Consider the following 14,794-nt stretch of genomic DNA (forward strand, 5'->3'; position numbering starts at 1 on the left):
GACCGCCCGACCCTGCCAGCGCCACCCTGCAGCCGCCGTCCGCCTCCAGCTCCCGAGGAAGCCGCCCCGCGCCTCCCTGCTCTTGCGTCGAGCGCCGCCGTGCAGCGCCCCACCGCCCGCCGGAGAAGCTCCGCCGTCCCGCGCCGCCTCCATCCGCCGCCGCCCTGCCGGGATCCGGCCGGATCCGGCCAGATCCGGCCCGGAGAGCCCCTTCCCTGGCCTCCTCGACCTCCCCAGCCTCTTCCTCCCCGTCTCCGGCGACGAACTCCGGTGAACCTCGCCGTCCGTGCAACGAGGTTGACTTTCCCCCTCCAAAATTCGTCTAAGTCCCCGAGTATTTTGCATAATCATGCCATGTTCATCGTATTGTATCTCTGCATCCGTAGCTCCATTTTATGCGTGTAATATTTCAAATTGTTCGCCTCAACGAGTACATCATTTCATTCCATTGCATCATATTCATTTGAGGTCATCTTGATGCCTGAATCATCGTTGTAAGAGTCCTTCATGATGTTTTCTGCTGTCTGCTAACAAAACGAGCTCTTTTGTCATTTTTTCCATGATTGATGTGTGCATCCTGTGAGGTTGATGTCTTCATGTGTTTTGAACTATGCCATGTCTTCTTTACAGTGGTGTTTGCCATGTATTTTTGTGATCAATGCGTGATGTTGCTGATTTTAGTCCCTGTTCTGCTGTTATTTTGATGCCATGTAAACTTGATGCTACAGAGAGATCCATGCATATTTTGAGATACTTCAGTAACGGTGTTTTGAACATGTGGTTATTGTCTATCCATTCATGCCTCTGGTTGCAATTATGGAGTAGCCTAGCATGTCATTTTCGTGCTCTACTTTTGCTTCAAAATGTTTCCTGGCAGATTGTTTACATGTTATTCAATTTGGCCAAGGTTGTTGTAGATGATTCGTGCATGCTATGGACTTGTTCTTGCCTTGGGTTGTTTCACAAACATGTCTTCCTTATGATGCTATGCTTATCTTGTCATGCAATGACTTGTGGTGAGCGAATCGAGCTTGTTAAGTAGGGTACTTGATGTTGCTGTTTTACTAGGCTGAATCTGTTATTTCGCGATGCTATGTAAACATGTTGCTAGTAATCATTCTATGCATAATCTGGAGATCTTCTATAAACATGTTTTGATCTACATGTCTTGCTCTATCCATCCATGCCCCTGGTTGCATTTATAGGTTGTTGTAGCTTGTTGTAATCTTGCTCTAAATTTGTTTCATAATGTTGCTGTCAGCCTGTTTACATTAAGTTCAATTGTTACCATGGTTGTTCCTAGTGTCCCATGCACCCTATGACCTTGCTATTGCCATGCTTAGCTTCACAAACATGCATTCGTACTGTTGGGTGCCTTGCCATGCCATGTATTACTCTGTAGTGAGTTGCACAAGCTCATCTACATGCCTTCATAATTCTGTTTCTGCCATGTTTGAATCTGTAATATAACTTGCTATGTTTACATAGGTGCCATCATATTTTCTGATCCTTTTTGGCTTATGGTCAGTAAAGGACTTTTGATCTATGCAATTAGTAGATTCATGCCATGCCTTTTTTGCCATGATAAGTTCCTGTAACATGTTGTTTGATAGCTCTAAACATTGCATCGTGATGTTATTTTCTGCAAAGCCTGAATTATTATAACTTGCAATCTTACCATGTGTGTTTGAGCATGTTCTAGTGATTTATGGAGATATCTCAGTGTTCATGTTTTGTAATGCTTTATCTGTACATCATGTCCATGCCTTTTATTATCATGTTGGGGTGCTGTAGCATGTTGTTTTGATGCTTGCAATATGCCTAGTTGCTGTTTCGGATAGCTTGTCCTTACGACTTGTATAGTGTGCATGTGTTGAACCGTTGCTCCGTTTTGAGTGTGCTCTATATGAAACTTGCTTAGAATTGCATGTAGCTTCATATTATCATGTTGCATCCTTGTTTTGAGGTGTTTGCTTGATGTTTGTATGCATTTTGCATCAATGCCATGTTTAACTTGTTTTGCTCATATCTTCTAGACCGTAGCTCCGAACTAAATGAACTTTATATGTAACTTGACTAGAATCTCGTGTAGATCATCTTTGTGTATCTTAACTTACTGTTTAACAACTCGAACATAAGGTTTATTCAGATCTGGACCAATTTCTAAATTTGCATATGAGGACTTACCGGAATTGTTATATGTTGTTCCCAGCCTCATTTAAACTTGCCTTGATGTGTTGCTCTTGTTTGCATCATCTCTTGCCATGAGTAGCTTCATGTAGCCTTGTCATGCATCATGCTTGTTTCTGCATCATGCCTTGTTCATGTGTGGTGTGTTTACTTTGTTGTGTGCTTCTTTTTGATAGTTCCCGTTTCGTTGCGATCGTGAGGATTCGTTCGTCTACGCTTGGCTCGTCTTCGTGGCTTCATCTTCTTCATGGACTCGTTCTTCTTCCTTGCGGGATTTCAGGCAAGATGACCGCTACCCTGGATCTCACTACTATCATTGCTATGCTAGTTGCTTCGTTCTATCGCTATGCCGCGCTACCTATCACCTGTTTATCGAGCCATCCCAAATTGCCATGAAACTCTAACCTTTGACACCTTTCCTATGCAAACCATTGATTGGCTATGTTACTGCTTTTGCTCAGCCCCTCTTATAGCGTTGCTAGTTGCAGGTGAAGTTGAAGATTTCTCCATGGTGGACAGGATTTTGGTTGGGATATCACAATATCTCTTATATTATTAATGCATCTATATACTTGGTAAAGGGTGGAAGACTTGGCCTTTTGCCTAGTGTTTTGTTCCACTCTTGCCGCCCTAGTTTCCGTCATACCGGTGTTATGTTTCCGGATTTTGCGTTCCTTACGCGGTCGGGTGATTTATGGGACCCCCTCGACAGTTCGCTTTGAATAAAACTCTTCCAGCAAGGCCCAACCTTGGTTTTATCATTTGCCTCATCACCACCTACCCTTTCCCTTGGGTCGGCCAACCCGAGGGTCATCTTTATTTTAGCCCCCCCGGGCCAGTGCTTGTCTAAGTGTTGGTCCGAACCGAGTAGACTGCGGGGCCACCTCGGGGCAACTCGAGGGCTGGTTTTACTTGTAGGATGTCTCATCCGGTGTTGCCCTGAGAACGAGATATGTGCAGCTCCTATCGGGATTGTCGGCGCATCGGGCGGCTTTGCTGGTCTTGTTTTACCATTGTAGAAAAGTCTTGTAAACCAGGATTCCGAGTCTGATTGGGTCTCCCTGGGAGAAGGTCTATTCCTTCGTTGATCGCGAGAGCTTGTCATGGGCTAAGTTGGGATACCCCTGCAGGGTATAATCTTTCGAAAGCCGTGCCCGCGGTTATAGGCAGATGGGAATTTGTTAATGTCCGATTGTAGATAACTTGACACCAGATCCGAATTAAAACGCATCAACCGCGTGTGTAGCCGTGATGGTCTCTTCTCAGCGGAGTCCGGGAAGTGAACACGGTTTCTGGGTTATGTTTGACGTAAGTAGGAGTTCAGGATCACTTCTTGATCATTGCTAGCTTCACGGCCGTTCCGCTTGTTCTCTTCTCGCTCTTATTTGCGTATGTTAGCCACCATATATGCTTAGTCGCTGCTGCAGCCTCACCACTTTACCCCTTCCTTTCCCTTTAAGCTTTGCTAGTCTTGATACCCATGGTAATGGGATTGCTGAGTCCTCGTGGCTCACATATTACTACAACAACAGTTGCAGGTACAGGTTTATGCGATGATCTTGACGCGAGCGTGATGTTTGCTTGTATCGGAGTTCTTCTTCTGCTTCTTCTTCGATCAGGGGATAGGTTCCAGGTCGGCAGCCTGGGCTAGCAGGGTGGATGTCGTTTGAGTTTCTGTTTGTGTTTCATCCGTAGTCGGATGATGCTCTTATGTATTGTGATGTTGTATTCGTGTGGCATTGTATGCCTTTTGTATGTATCCCCATGTATTATGTAATGTTGATGTAATGATATCCACCTTGCAAAAGCGTTTCAATATGCGGGTCTATCCTTGGTGGGACCTTCGAGTTCCTTTTGGATAGGGTCGCATATTGGGCGTGACACCCCCACTTGAATTGCTTCGCAGGAATGCCCGAATTCACCTTGTCCATGGCCCAAAGGAGGATCTCCAACATGTGCTTTGGCTCGTTCGCCGGAAACAACCGCGCTTCCTTCTCCTTTGACACCGAATCCACCACCGCATGCGCCTCCATCTTTATCTCGTCCCTTGACTGAACCATGAGCAGCGTGCGGCCTTACGAGTTTGCACGCACCCCCTCCTGCGAACCCCCCACAGCTTCTCGTCGCTGGCAACCATCTCCGCCATCGCCGCCTTTCGAGAACTCAGCACAGACGGAAGAGTGTTGCTGAGAACGCAAGGGGTGAGAAGCTCGGAACGAATGCTATCTCAAAACGACGTACCTCGCTGGGGGTGGAGGGTGGGAAGTAGATGCTCCATTTACCCGCTCACCCTCCGCCATGCCCGCGGATCGAGGAGACCTCCTCGTGTCCAGTGGCGGAGACAGGCCTTTTTACACTGTAGCAGTTTATTGTATATGATTGCTATTGTATACGAAGGCGGCCCGGGGCGGCCCATGGGGCTGGCTCCGCCCCTGCTCGTGTCGACACGGTCACACAGACGTGCAACGTGACACGGAAACTGCACCATGGTGTACGAAGCCAAAAATTTCTCCCTCTCGACACGCCCACAAATCCACCACAAATCCCTCGCCGTCGAGGAGGACGCGATCTGGTGTGTCTCCAATCGCCGGGAAACCGCCCTCTGTCGATAGACGAGCAATCTCACGGCGAGGTGTACCGCACGGAGACGTGTGATGCACGAAAAGCCATCCGCCGAAACTCAACATGATGAAGGCATACATGAGCATGTAGATTGTAGAGCGGGCTTAAGTATGATGAAGCTGGGTTTCAGCAGTCGTTGGCCGCGGAGTGTTGCTATAGGCAGGAGTAGTATGTGTTACTTGGGTTTCAAACCTTGTTCAGTCTAGAACGCAACGCAGATGCATGCATACACGAGGGAGCTCTCAGGGCGATACGTGATCGCAGCGAGCGCGACGGGCGGGCACGTGATCCGGCCGACGGAGCCGTGCGCGTTTGAAAATTGGACCCGACGGTGGCACGTTCGCCCGATGCACGCACGCACGCGCGATTGCCGTCCCGGTGCAACGAGAGTGCGAGCGAGAGAAAGAGGGGGTGGTGGAGCGCGCGCGCGTGTGTGTGGGTGGGTGGGTAGGAAAGGGACGTGGGCGGGCGGGGGGGACATGCACGGCCTGGCGCCTGGCCACTACCATCCAAGCCTTGCCCTGCTAGCTGCTGATCCGGCTGCCCGCTGCTGCGCCGGCCGGGCAAAAGGCAAAGCGAAAGCCGCGCGGCGGGTGCGTGGGCTGCCGGGCCGTGTGACGTGCGTACGTTCCTGCCCTTCTGCGCGCGCGGCGCGGCCAGGGAGGGAGGGAGGGAGGTGGCGTGGGTCGTACGCGCTCCGCGGGGTGGTGGTTGATCTGGCGCGCGCGTGCCAGGGCGTCCGTGGAGGTGGAGATCAACAAGCAAGGCGCGCGTGTGAATTGTGATGGATGGCGAGCCGGTGGATGGTTCTGGGGGGATCTGGTCGTGTGCAGAAACAACGGTGGGAGTGGGACGTAACGGGCGGCATGCACGCGCGTACCACCTGCGCGTCCGTCGCATGCACCGCACCGCACCGCACCTACCTGGGCGGATCGGTGGCACGGGTCCAAAGTTCGAAACCGCTCTGCCAAAAGCAGCGGACCGGACCGGACCGGACCGTGGTAGGCATCCTATGCAGTGTCGAGACACAGATGGAGGCAGGAAGAGGACAAGGGAGGGAAGGGGCAGGTGTCTTCGCGGCCAAGAAAAGCACACCGCAACGGGCGGAGGGAGGCAGGAACCGCCCGCTGGTGTGGGGACCCACCAAAGTCCAGTTCACCCAGACCCAGACCCAGACCCAGCTTTGCTCGCTGGGCAGCGCGGGCCAGCCGTGGCATTGCATGCATGATCTCGTCTCGTCCTCAGCTGTGACCACCTCTGCTCCCTTCTCGGCCTGCCATTGGCGATGGCCGTTGCCGTGCATCCCTTTCGCTCCTCCCCCACCATCTTTTTCCTTCCCCGGCTTCCATCGGGATTGGGATTGGGATTGGGATTGGGATTGGGGAACACGCAGACGCAGGCGACAGAGGAGAGGGTGGTGGGGTGGGGTGGGCAGAATCGCGACGCAGCTCTGGGGCGGGGCTCCGGCGATCTCCATGTCGGGCCTGCAAAGCCGAGTACGTACTAGAGCATATCCCAATGCATGCATGGTAGCCCCACAACCCACACGACACGACCATGACCAGGGGAGGGAACGGAGGGAGCGGGATCAAGTGTGGCCATGTGCAATAGCTGCATGCATGCATCCATCTTCTTTCTTTTCCAACCACCCAAGTTTTCACAGTGCTGCCACCTTTTGCTTTACTCTATCATCTCCCCTTGCTTCCCTTCGGTAATTTCATTTCTGTGCAATGGTTTTTACTCGTTTGGATCTCTCTTTTTGATCAGCATGCACCAAGGGAGGCAGCACCGCCAATGTGCAGCAGCCGCGTCTTCTTCTTTTTTAGACGGAACGGGGCATAACCATCTTACGAAATGCTGTTACAAAAAAACTGTACTGTAAAAAACCCATTCTAGTTTCGTAACATGGATGGATCTGCGCTATGTTACGGCAGCGAAAACTTACATCCTGTAGCAACCACAAAGACAAGTTTGTGACATGAAATTCTAGTTACAAACTTCCATCCTCACAACCATCTTACGATTTGGATCTCAACCATCCACTGCTGCTACAAACCCAAGGGATTCAGCAACATCTGTTCACTACTACTTCAGTTACTCTGAATCTTTGACGAATAACTGCAACCAAAAGACTACGAAACTGACGGTTTACTGCACGGAGGGAAAGCAGGGCAGAAATGGTCTTTGCAACTCATCAAACAGGCCTCGCAAGGGTTATTATAAACAAATTCAAAACATTTCAGTGTGGATTCAGCTAGAACATCATTTTGTATTCAACGATTTCTTCACACCCCGAAGGGCACCCCACATGACAGTTGATACAATGAAGAGTAGCACCCCGGTGCCAATGGCGTGCTTCAGACCAAGGTTCATGAGCAAGTTTACCAGCAACCCCGCAAGAACCACTCCCACCAAGTTGGCGGACAAGCCTGACCAGAAGGGCATGCCCAGGACGGACGCGATGATGGCGCCGGTCCATGCTCCCGTGCCTGGGAATGGGACGGCGACGAACAGCATGAGCCCGAGCCACTGGAACTCCTCGACGGGTGCGGCCTTCCGTCGCGCCCGCTCAAAGAGGAGGTCCATTATCCGGGTCGCCCAAGCGCTTCTCTGCGAGAGGAAGGTTGCGAGTTTCTTCAGGTAGAGGATGATGAATGGCACAGGCACCATGTTCCTGGAGAAACAAAGAGTAGATATAAAGTTCTGTGCATATATAGCATGAAACATTTTCTCAAGAGAGATGACAAGTTGCTGACACTAGAGTGACAACTGGCAATTTACATTTTAGTCAGGCCATTGTAAAATGACAGTAAAACATCATCACGGCCCTATATATCAATCACCAGGATCAAATACTACTAACATCAATGCTGAATAGCACTTGGCTTCCACATCATCTGGATTTTATGCACGCGGATGCCACATCACCTTCCTGCCCACACCCTCCTCTCTCACTCTCTCCCTATCTCTACTGTCTTCTGCACGCTACAGAAATGGAAGTGCAGATTTTCTCTGAATGTTGATGTATTGGAGTTCTTCTACTGGGATGCGTCTTCTCTCGTGAGGTTTGGGCAGCGGTTCTGACGGCTTCGGGGAAGATAGACTGGATGCCTCACCTGAATACAGACTTGGTTGACTGGTGGAGCTCGCGAGTGACCGAGGGGCGGAGTGCCAGGGATACTCGAACAGCGGTCTTGCTTGTTGACATAGTGTTCAACAGCGCGGCTTCGTCCACGTGTGTGGTTCTTCAGAAGGTTTTGCGACGAAGCGAGGGACTGGAAGTCGGCAAAGCTACTGAGCTCTGCTCTTCCGATGAAGTTAGATGTGGGGTGGGCTGTTAGTGCGTAGTTGATTCGGGAATATTGGGCCTCCGGCTGGCTGGAGGTGTTGTAACTGGTTTCCGGTGTTGTATTGGCCACTTTGGCTTTGCTTCTTCTATGATACTGATGCATCCACTGGGATCTATCCTTGAAAAAAAATGTATTGGAATTCTGCAGGAGGTTGTCAAAGACGTTTCAAATAGAGGTGACGCTGACCTTTGTAGTAGTGAAAGGTGGGCAGTAGTTTAGTCAGGTGGTTTGGGCTTAAGAGGGAAGAGCTTGAGAGGAAGATCGACATGTTCATCTCATCCTCTCACAAACTGAATACCTGTACTCCAATGTTAGTACCATGTCCTAGTTTCTCTCAGGGGAAGGGGGCTCCTATGGCTTGTCCATATTGTAGTGCCAATTCTCCTGAAAATGCTAGCAGTGTGGTGCATTCATCTTATTGATGTCGATTCAAAAGAAGAAACAGGTCGCTTGTATAAGTTGTACTGCATTCATGCAATCCACATAACACACTGCTTCCAACCAAGAATTAATCGCATGCACGGATCTATAATGGATTGATGATCCCCAGAATTCCTCAAAAAGACAAATCAAAAGGAGAGGGGATGCAATCATCTCACTGCTATTCAGAGGTGATAGGCAAAGTCGGTGAGAAGGAGGCGATGGAGAGCTCTCACTGGTAGGCATGCTGTGCAGCTGACTTCAATACTGAGTCACCGACACAACATGGAGTTATCAGTGGGCTTTGTGTGCTGGACGGAGAGCGAAAAGGAGAGCCAGCGCGCCCAGGCAGGTAAAGTCGTGCAACATGCTCGAGCGCCTTTTCCGGGAGTGCATCAGCCAGCAGCTCTCAGATAGTCGAGGTGTGAGTGACACAGGATTGGATTCCGGGATTGGTCAGTGATGATAGGATGAGGCGGAGGGGAGGGGGGGCAGAGACAGGAGGGAAGAGAAGGAGGAAGAAGGTGAAATACCACCCGTGTGTGCAAAACCAAGGTGAGGTGCATGCCACTCGAGCAAAACCATCAACCATGCCATTAAAGCCGTTGCCAAAAGCAGGAGGGGAGTATTGTGCCTTGTGGTCCTCTGTCTCCGGCTGTGCTGGTTATATCGCCTCTGGGCTCTGGTTGCTGCTTCCAGTTGGTGGATGCTCAATAGTCAACACAATCTTCTTGTTTGTTCACCGCGTTGTTTTCTTCGATGGAATATGAAGCTCCTTAACTGGAACATGAGAGAGTTGAACAACCCGGCCTGGAGGGGGTCGCTACAGAAATTTTTCTCAGCTAACCAGTGCAACATTTCAAGAAACTAAATTGGCTGATGTTGATATAAGTATTGTGGCTGAGGTCCTGGGCAGCAGATTTTCTGAGGACTTCTTCAGAGCGCTAATGGTACAAGAGGTGGGATCCTGGTTGCCAGCACAGATGATTTTGCTATTTCCTTCAACTATAGTGCCTCAGGCTCTCACTTTATTACTGGTACTATTACTGATCTGACCAATAATGCTGCTGTGTATGGGCCTCCGGATGACAGTGATAAGATTCTTTTTCTCAACGAGATTAAGAGAATAAAGAATAGTGTGTTGCCTGATTGGATGATTCTTGGGGACATCAATCTCAGAATGATGGGCTGATTAAAAACTTGATTGAGCATCTTGAGCTCCAGGAAATTGCTCTTAATGGAAGGAGGTTCACCTGGTCCAAGGAGAGAGAGAACACGGTTCATTAAAAAATCGACCGTGTTAATCTTGGGAGCTGAGCCACTTGTAATATCAGTTGTCTCCGGCCTCAACTACCATTTTGCATCACTGTTCAATGGTCCTCCAGAAGATGGATCTCAAGCACTATAAAGGGTTCAGATTTGAGGCTTTGTTGGCTAAGAATGGAGGGATTCAGAGAGAAGCTGCTTCAGCCTGGGCTAAACCTGTTTGCTCGAAGGATGCTGTAAAGATTCTGCACATCAAGCTGTCAAGAACTGCTCATGCTCTGAAACTGTGATATACAAGATAAAAGAAGGAAGTGAGATTCAGAAAGGAGGTAGCCAATGAGGTGATTTTCCAGCTGGACCTTCATCACGAGGAACGTGAGCTATTTGCTAAGGAATGAATGAAACCTTCGTTTTCTCTTAAAATCGAAGCCGCCTGGCTTTGCAGCGCTTGACAGAGTGAGATGGCGTCAGAGATCTTGTATTGTGTGGATCAAATCTGGAGATTCAAACACAAAAAAGAATCACGCTAAAGCGAATGACCTGGAGGAGGAAGAATCACAATCCTGTTCTGAAAAGTCTGAAGGGTGAAGAGACGTCTGACCATGATGCTAAAGCTCAGGTGCTGCTGCATCACTTCAATTCCCTACTCAGAGAGGCTTGCCAGAGACCTTGAGGGGCTTAACTGGGATTCTTTTTTCCTGCAATTGACTGCCAACCTCTTTTGGATAGAATTGCTGGGAGGTTGAAGCCATGGAAAGGGAAAACTCATGTCCAGAAAGGGGCATCTAATGCTTATCAATTCTGTGCTGACAGTGTCACAACCTATTTCTTCACTGCTTTTCTACCGTCCAAGTGGATAATCAAAAAGATAGACAAGATATGGAGAAGTTTTTTCAGGTGTGGATAAGAGCACTGTTCCAAATATCGGTCAGTCAACTGCCGATATGGTCAGTTAACTGCTATTCAGGCCACTCCCGATATGAGAACATGCTATTCAAGCCATTAACCGGTAGGTCCAGTTAATTTGTCTAACAAGCCTATTTATCAGCTGTCAGGCCAAATTATCGACTGACCAATTAACTGCTAGGCATTTTCAGCGCAAAACTGGCCCGTTCCTACTTTTCAGTGTGCAGGTTAATGGCCTTCCAGATCGGATGCCACATCATCAGAACATCAAGGCAACAATTTTCCTTGTTGCTATGTAGCCTAGGATTGCATATTTAGACACTTAGTACATTGCATGTTGCAATATAGCCTAGGATATATAGATATGGCCGTAGTTAACCTCCCGATAAATGGGTTACCGATAAATTCAGCTAAATGGCCGATTCGCCAATTAATCCCTACTCATCACCCGACCGATATGGTACCAGTTACCGACATCCTGAACATTGGATAAGAGGCGCACAGGGGCAAGTGTTTAGTAAGCTGGGTGAAACTCTGCTCGTCTAAATACTGTAGAGGATTAGCAGTGAAATATTTGGAGCACTTTAGCAGGGCATTGTGGTGAAGATGGCTATGGTTCAACTGGGACAATGTGGACAGACTTTTGAAAGGACTGCCTGTTACTTGCAATGCGACTGATCAGCAGCTCTTTGCGACCTGCACTTCGATTCACATTGGGAATGGGGAAAGGGCCTCATTCTGGTCCGACGGTTGGCTTGATGGAGTCCCTCTGAAAGATATGGCGCCCAACTTATTCCGGTTGGCCTCTAGGAAAAGTATCTCTGTTTGTGATGGGGTCAGGGGAGGAAAGTGGATAAAGAGCCTTCTAAACTCTAAAGTGCAGTGTGTGGGTGGGGGTCAGCTATCTGAAAACCCAGACTGCATATCTTACAAGCTCACAGCCTGCAACTCTTACTCGGCGGTGTTTGCATATGATGGGCAGTTATTCGGCAAATTCATTGTAATGACCTACTGAAGATTTGGAGTGTTGAAGCTGAAGGAGAGGTGCAGTTTTAACTCTGGCTTCTCCTGCAGAACAGACTGTAGACTGCAGACAGACTGCATGTGAGAGGCTGGCTGCACAATGATGTGTGCTCCATGTGTGACCAGGTGCTGGAACCGGCGAACCATCTAATGCTAGGATGTTCTTTTGGTAAGCAAATTTGGTTTGCCCTCTCCTATCATCCTAGAGCTTCTACCATTGCCCTGAGGTCTTCCGTCGCTGGCCGGTGGAGAAACATTCACATGGAGTAAAAATCCCTAATGCCAGAAGATGGCGTCCATGGCGATTTATGTAGCCTGTCCCCTGTGGAAGGAGCGATGCCACGGGATCTTCCAAAATGCCCAGGCCTCCTCTGATGAGGACATGTGTTTAATTCATGGTGACCTTCCGTGCATAGGCCAGCTTGATCGAGAGTAATTTGCATGTATTTTTCTTTGGTTTTGAGCTATGTACAGACTTTCCCCTTCTTTAATTCAAAGCAGAACTCCTGATGTTCCTATAGAGAAACTGGCAGGGAAAGAGGTAACTATCTTTTGGGGGACTAAGGGTGAAAATTTGTTTACGTGATAAAGTGAGCATATCATATAACTTACTAACTTAGGGGCAAAAAGTAAACCTTTTCCATGCAACTACAGTAGTTGCTAACTTGCTGATTTAAGTTCCTTGATCATAATGTGCTCCCCTCAGAATCAGCTCTAATACCATGTAGGAACAGCAAGTCTGTAGTAACTAGTAAGCGATAATCAAGTGTCACTGTCTCTAAACCTTAGCAATGCACAACTAGAGAACTAGTAGCAATTAACCTGAGCAAAAACAGACAATAGCTAAGTTGTCTTGGAGATGGCCATCAGTTAAGTAGCAACCTCAGTTCCACGCACTAACTAAAATGAGTCATATATTAATATTCACTTAAGTTTGCATGTTAGGATAGATATCATTTTGCAACAGATGTATCTGCCATTTTGACTTGTGTGTGAAAGGACAGCAACACAATTTGATTTACTGTGTTGCCCTTTCTTTGGGGCTGTTCTAGTCCTTAAGGTTTAATACAAAAACAAAAATGGGGTTTATTTCAACAAGCAAAAATAAAATGCTACAGAGTCAATCCACTTCATCATTAGTTAAAAAAAGTGTTGAACACCTTGAGGAACTGACACTACTAAATCTACTAGATGAAGCATTGACACTGAGATAAGAAATGTACCCCAAAACTGCCAGGACGGTGAGCCGGACGGGGTGAAGGCGCATCCAATACCCGGCCGGAATCGCTCCCCGCAGCTCGAGCACCGGCAGTGTAGCCAGTGTGAACACGACGGCGTCGTCGGGCCAGCCGAGGCTCCGCAGGGACGCCGCCACCCGCAGCCCGAATCCGGACGCCCTGATGGAGTCCTCCGCCGCCGCCAGGGCCACGCCGCGGCAGCCGAGCAGGGCGGCGGAGCCGAGGAGCGCGCCCAGCGCCAGCCGCCCCGCGAGCGCGCCCCAATCGCGGGGCGCCTGGCCGGACTTCCCCGTCGCCTCACCGCCGCCTCGCGCCGGCGCCGCCCCTCGCGCGGCTCTGGCGACGGGAACGAGGGCTCTGCGGGGAGGCGGCGGGATTGCGGGAGGAGCGGAGGCAGGAGCCCTGAGGCAGCGGAGAGCGGGCGGCGGGGCCGCGAGGAGAGGCCTCCGTCTCCAAGATGCCGGCGGGAGAGGCGAGGGCGCGGCGGCGAGAAGTGCGGCCGCCATGGCTGTCCGGGTCGAGGGGAGAGGCTGCCGTGGCGGCCCTGGTGCTCTGCGGGGTTTGGATCGGTACGGACGGTGGTTACGAGGAGGGGCGGGGTCGTCGGAGGAGCGCCCGAGGCAACTGCGGCGCCATACCACAGGACGCGACGAGAGCCGAGCCGGGTGGGAGTGGGAGTGGGACGCGATAGAAACAGAGGATTATTTTAACGGAAACTATATTAAAAGAAATCTCTTGTAAATAAACCAGGTCAAAATAAAAAAGGACAGTGCTAGCCGCCCGTCGACTGGCAGAGCGTGAGATCGTTCAGCTCCCCCGCCACTGGATCGAAGCGATGCGTGCGTTCAGGATTGGGCAGTGCTACGCGTCGGCCGGCGGATCTTTTAAAATGATCCGCGGCCTTGCGAGCCGTTGTACGAGGCGAGCCGTCCGTTTTTATATCGTAATTTCTTGCAATAATGCTTTTGTTGCGAAACCTTTTTTTCCTGACTTTTCTGCAACAAGAGCCCTGTTACAAAAAAACTTTTTTTCTCTAAATTTTTATAACAAGACCTCCGTTGCAAAAGAAAAAAAATTCTTCTTTAATTTACTATAACAAGACCCCTGTTGTAGAACTTTTTCTTCTCTATTTTTCTACAACAAGACATTTGATGCAAAACTACCTCTCTATTTTTCTGTAACAAGACTCTTGTTGCAAAACCTTCATTGCAATAGGACCCAACATCTCTAGGTTCTTTCTATGTATTCTTGCAACAAGACTATTGTTGCGAAACCTTGCAGGAACGCCGACGGCTGCAACGGAGAGAGCACCCCGTGGTCTCTGCATCACCCCATTTGTTGCAGTGTGCCTTTTCGGAACAGGTGCTCAGTTGCAAGAACTACAGTACGGAGCGCTCTGCATGGTTAGATGAGATTCCACGTATAGGTAGGAGAGATAAAAAAAATGCGGCCATTTCGTTAGAGATAAGGATGAAGGAGAGAAGCGGTGCGCTGGCCCATCAGAATGTTTTAACGTGGTGGATGTGAGAGGAAAGATCGGTCGGTTGACCACTAGCTTTTTCCTTCAGGATTGCGTTAACCGGTTCGTCATTCTCTTGTAAAAAAAACGGTTCGTCCTTCTGGATCCTCGTGCGTGGTGACCCTTTCCTACTTCAGCGCAACGCACGTTCCTTCTACTTCCCCCGCACAAACCACTGCGCTCCTGACGGTTTCCAGCCGACGTTTATGCCCCCTTTCTCCGTTGCCGAGGCTACGGGTCCTCGCCGGCCGATCCGGCGA

At 49.5% G+C, this 14,794-nt stretch overlaps 1 protein-coding gene across 1 annotated transcript; it reads right to left on the minus strand.

Moving 5' to 3' along the window:
• Window positions 1-6,990: 6,990 nt before the first annotated feature.
• LOC119312268 lies at window positions 6,991-13,691 on the minus strand. The gene is made up of 2 exons (XM_037587993.1): window positions 13,001-13,691; window positions 6,991-7,486 (listed from the first exon to the last, which is right to left on the minus strand). The coding sequence occupies exons 1-2, from the start codon at window positions 13,519-13,521 to the stop codon at window positions 7,075-7,077; spliced, it is 933 nt and encodes a 310-aa protein (XP_037443890.1). The 5' UTR covers window positions 13,522-13,691; the 3' UTR covers window positions 6,991-7,074.
• Between the last annotated feature and the right edge of the window lie 1,103 nt (window positions 13,692-14,794).

The sequence above is a fragment of the Triticum dicoccoides genome, chromosome 5B, assembly GCF_002162155.2.
Source record: "Triticum dicoccoides isolate Atlit2015 ecotype Zavitan chromosome 5B, WEW_v2.0, whole genome shotgun sequence".
NCBI classification, from domain to species: domain Eukaryota; kingdom Viridiplantae; phylum Streptophyta; class Magnoliopsida; order Poales; family Poaceae; genus Triticum; species Triticum dicoccoides.

Bases quoted from the DNA above. Each gene is read 5' to 3' on its own strand.
- LOC119312268 (XM_037587993.1), bottom strand. From the start codon at position 13,521: ATGGCGGCCGCACTTCTCGCCGCCGCGCCCTCGCCTCTCCCGCCGGCA. The intron at 7,487-13,000 runs GTACATTTCTTA...TTGTTTCTCCAG, and splicing joins ACCGTCCTGGCAGTTTTGGG to GAACATGGTGCCTGTGCCAT.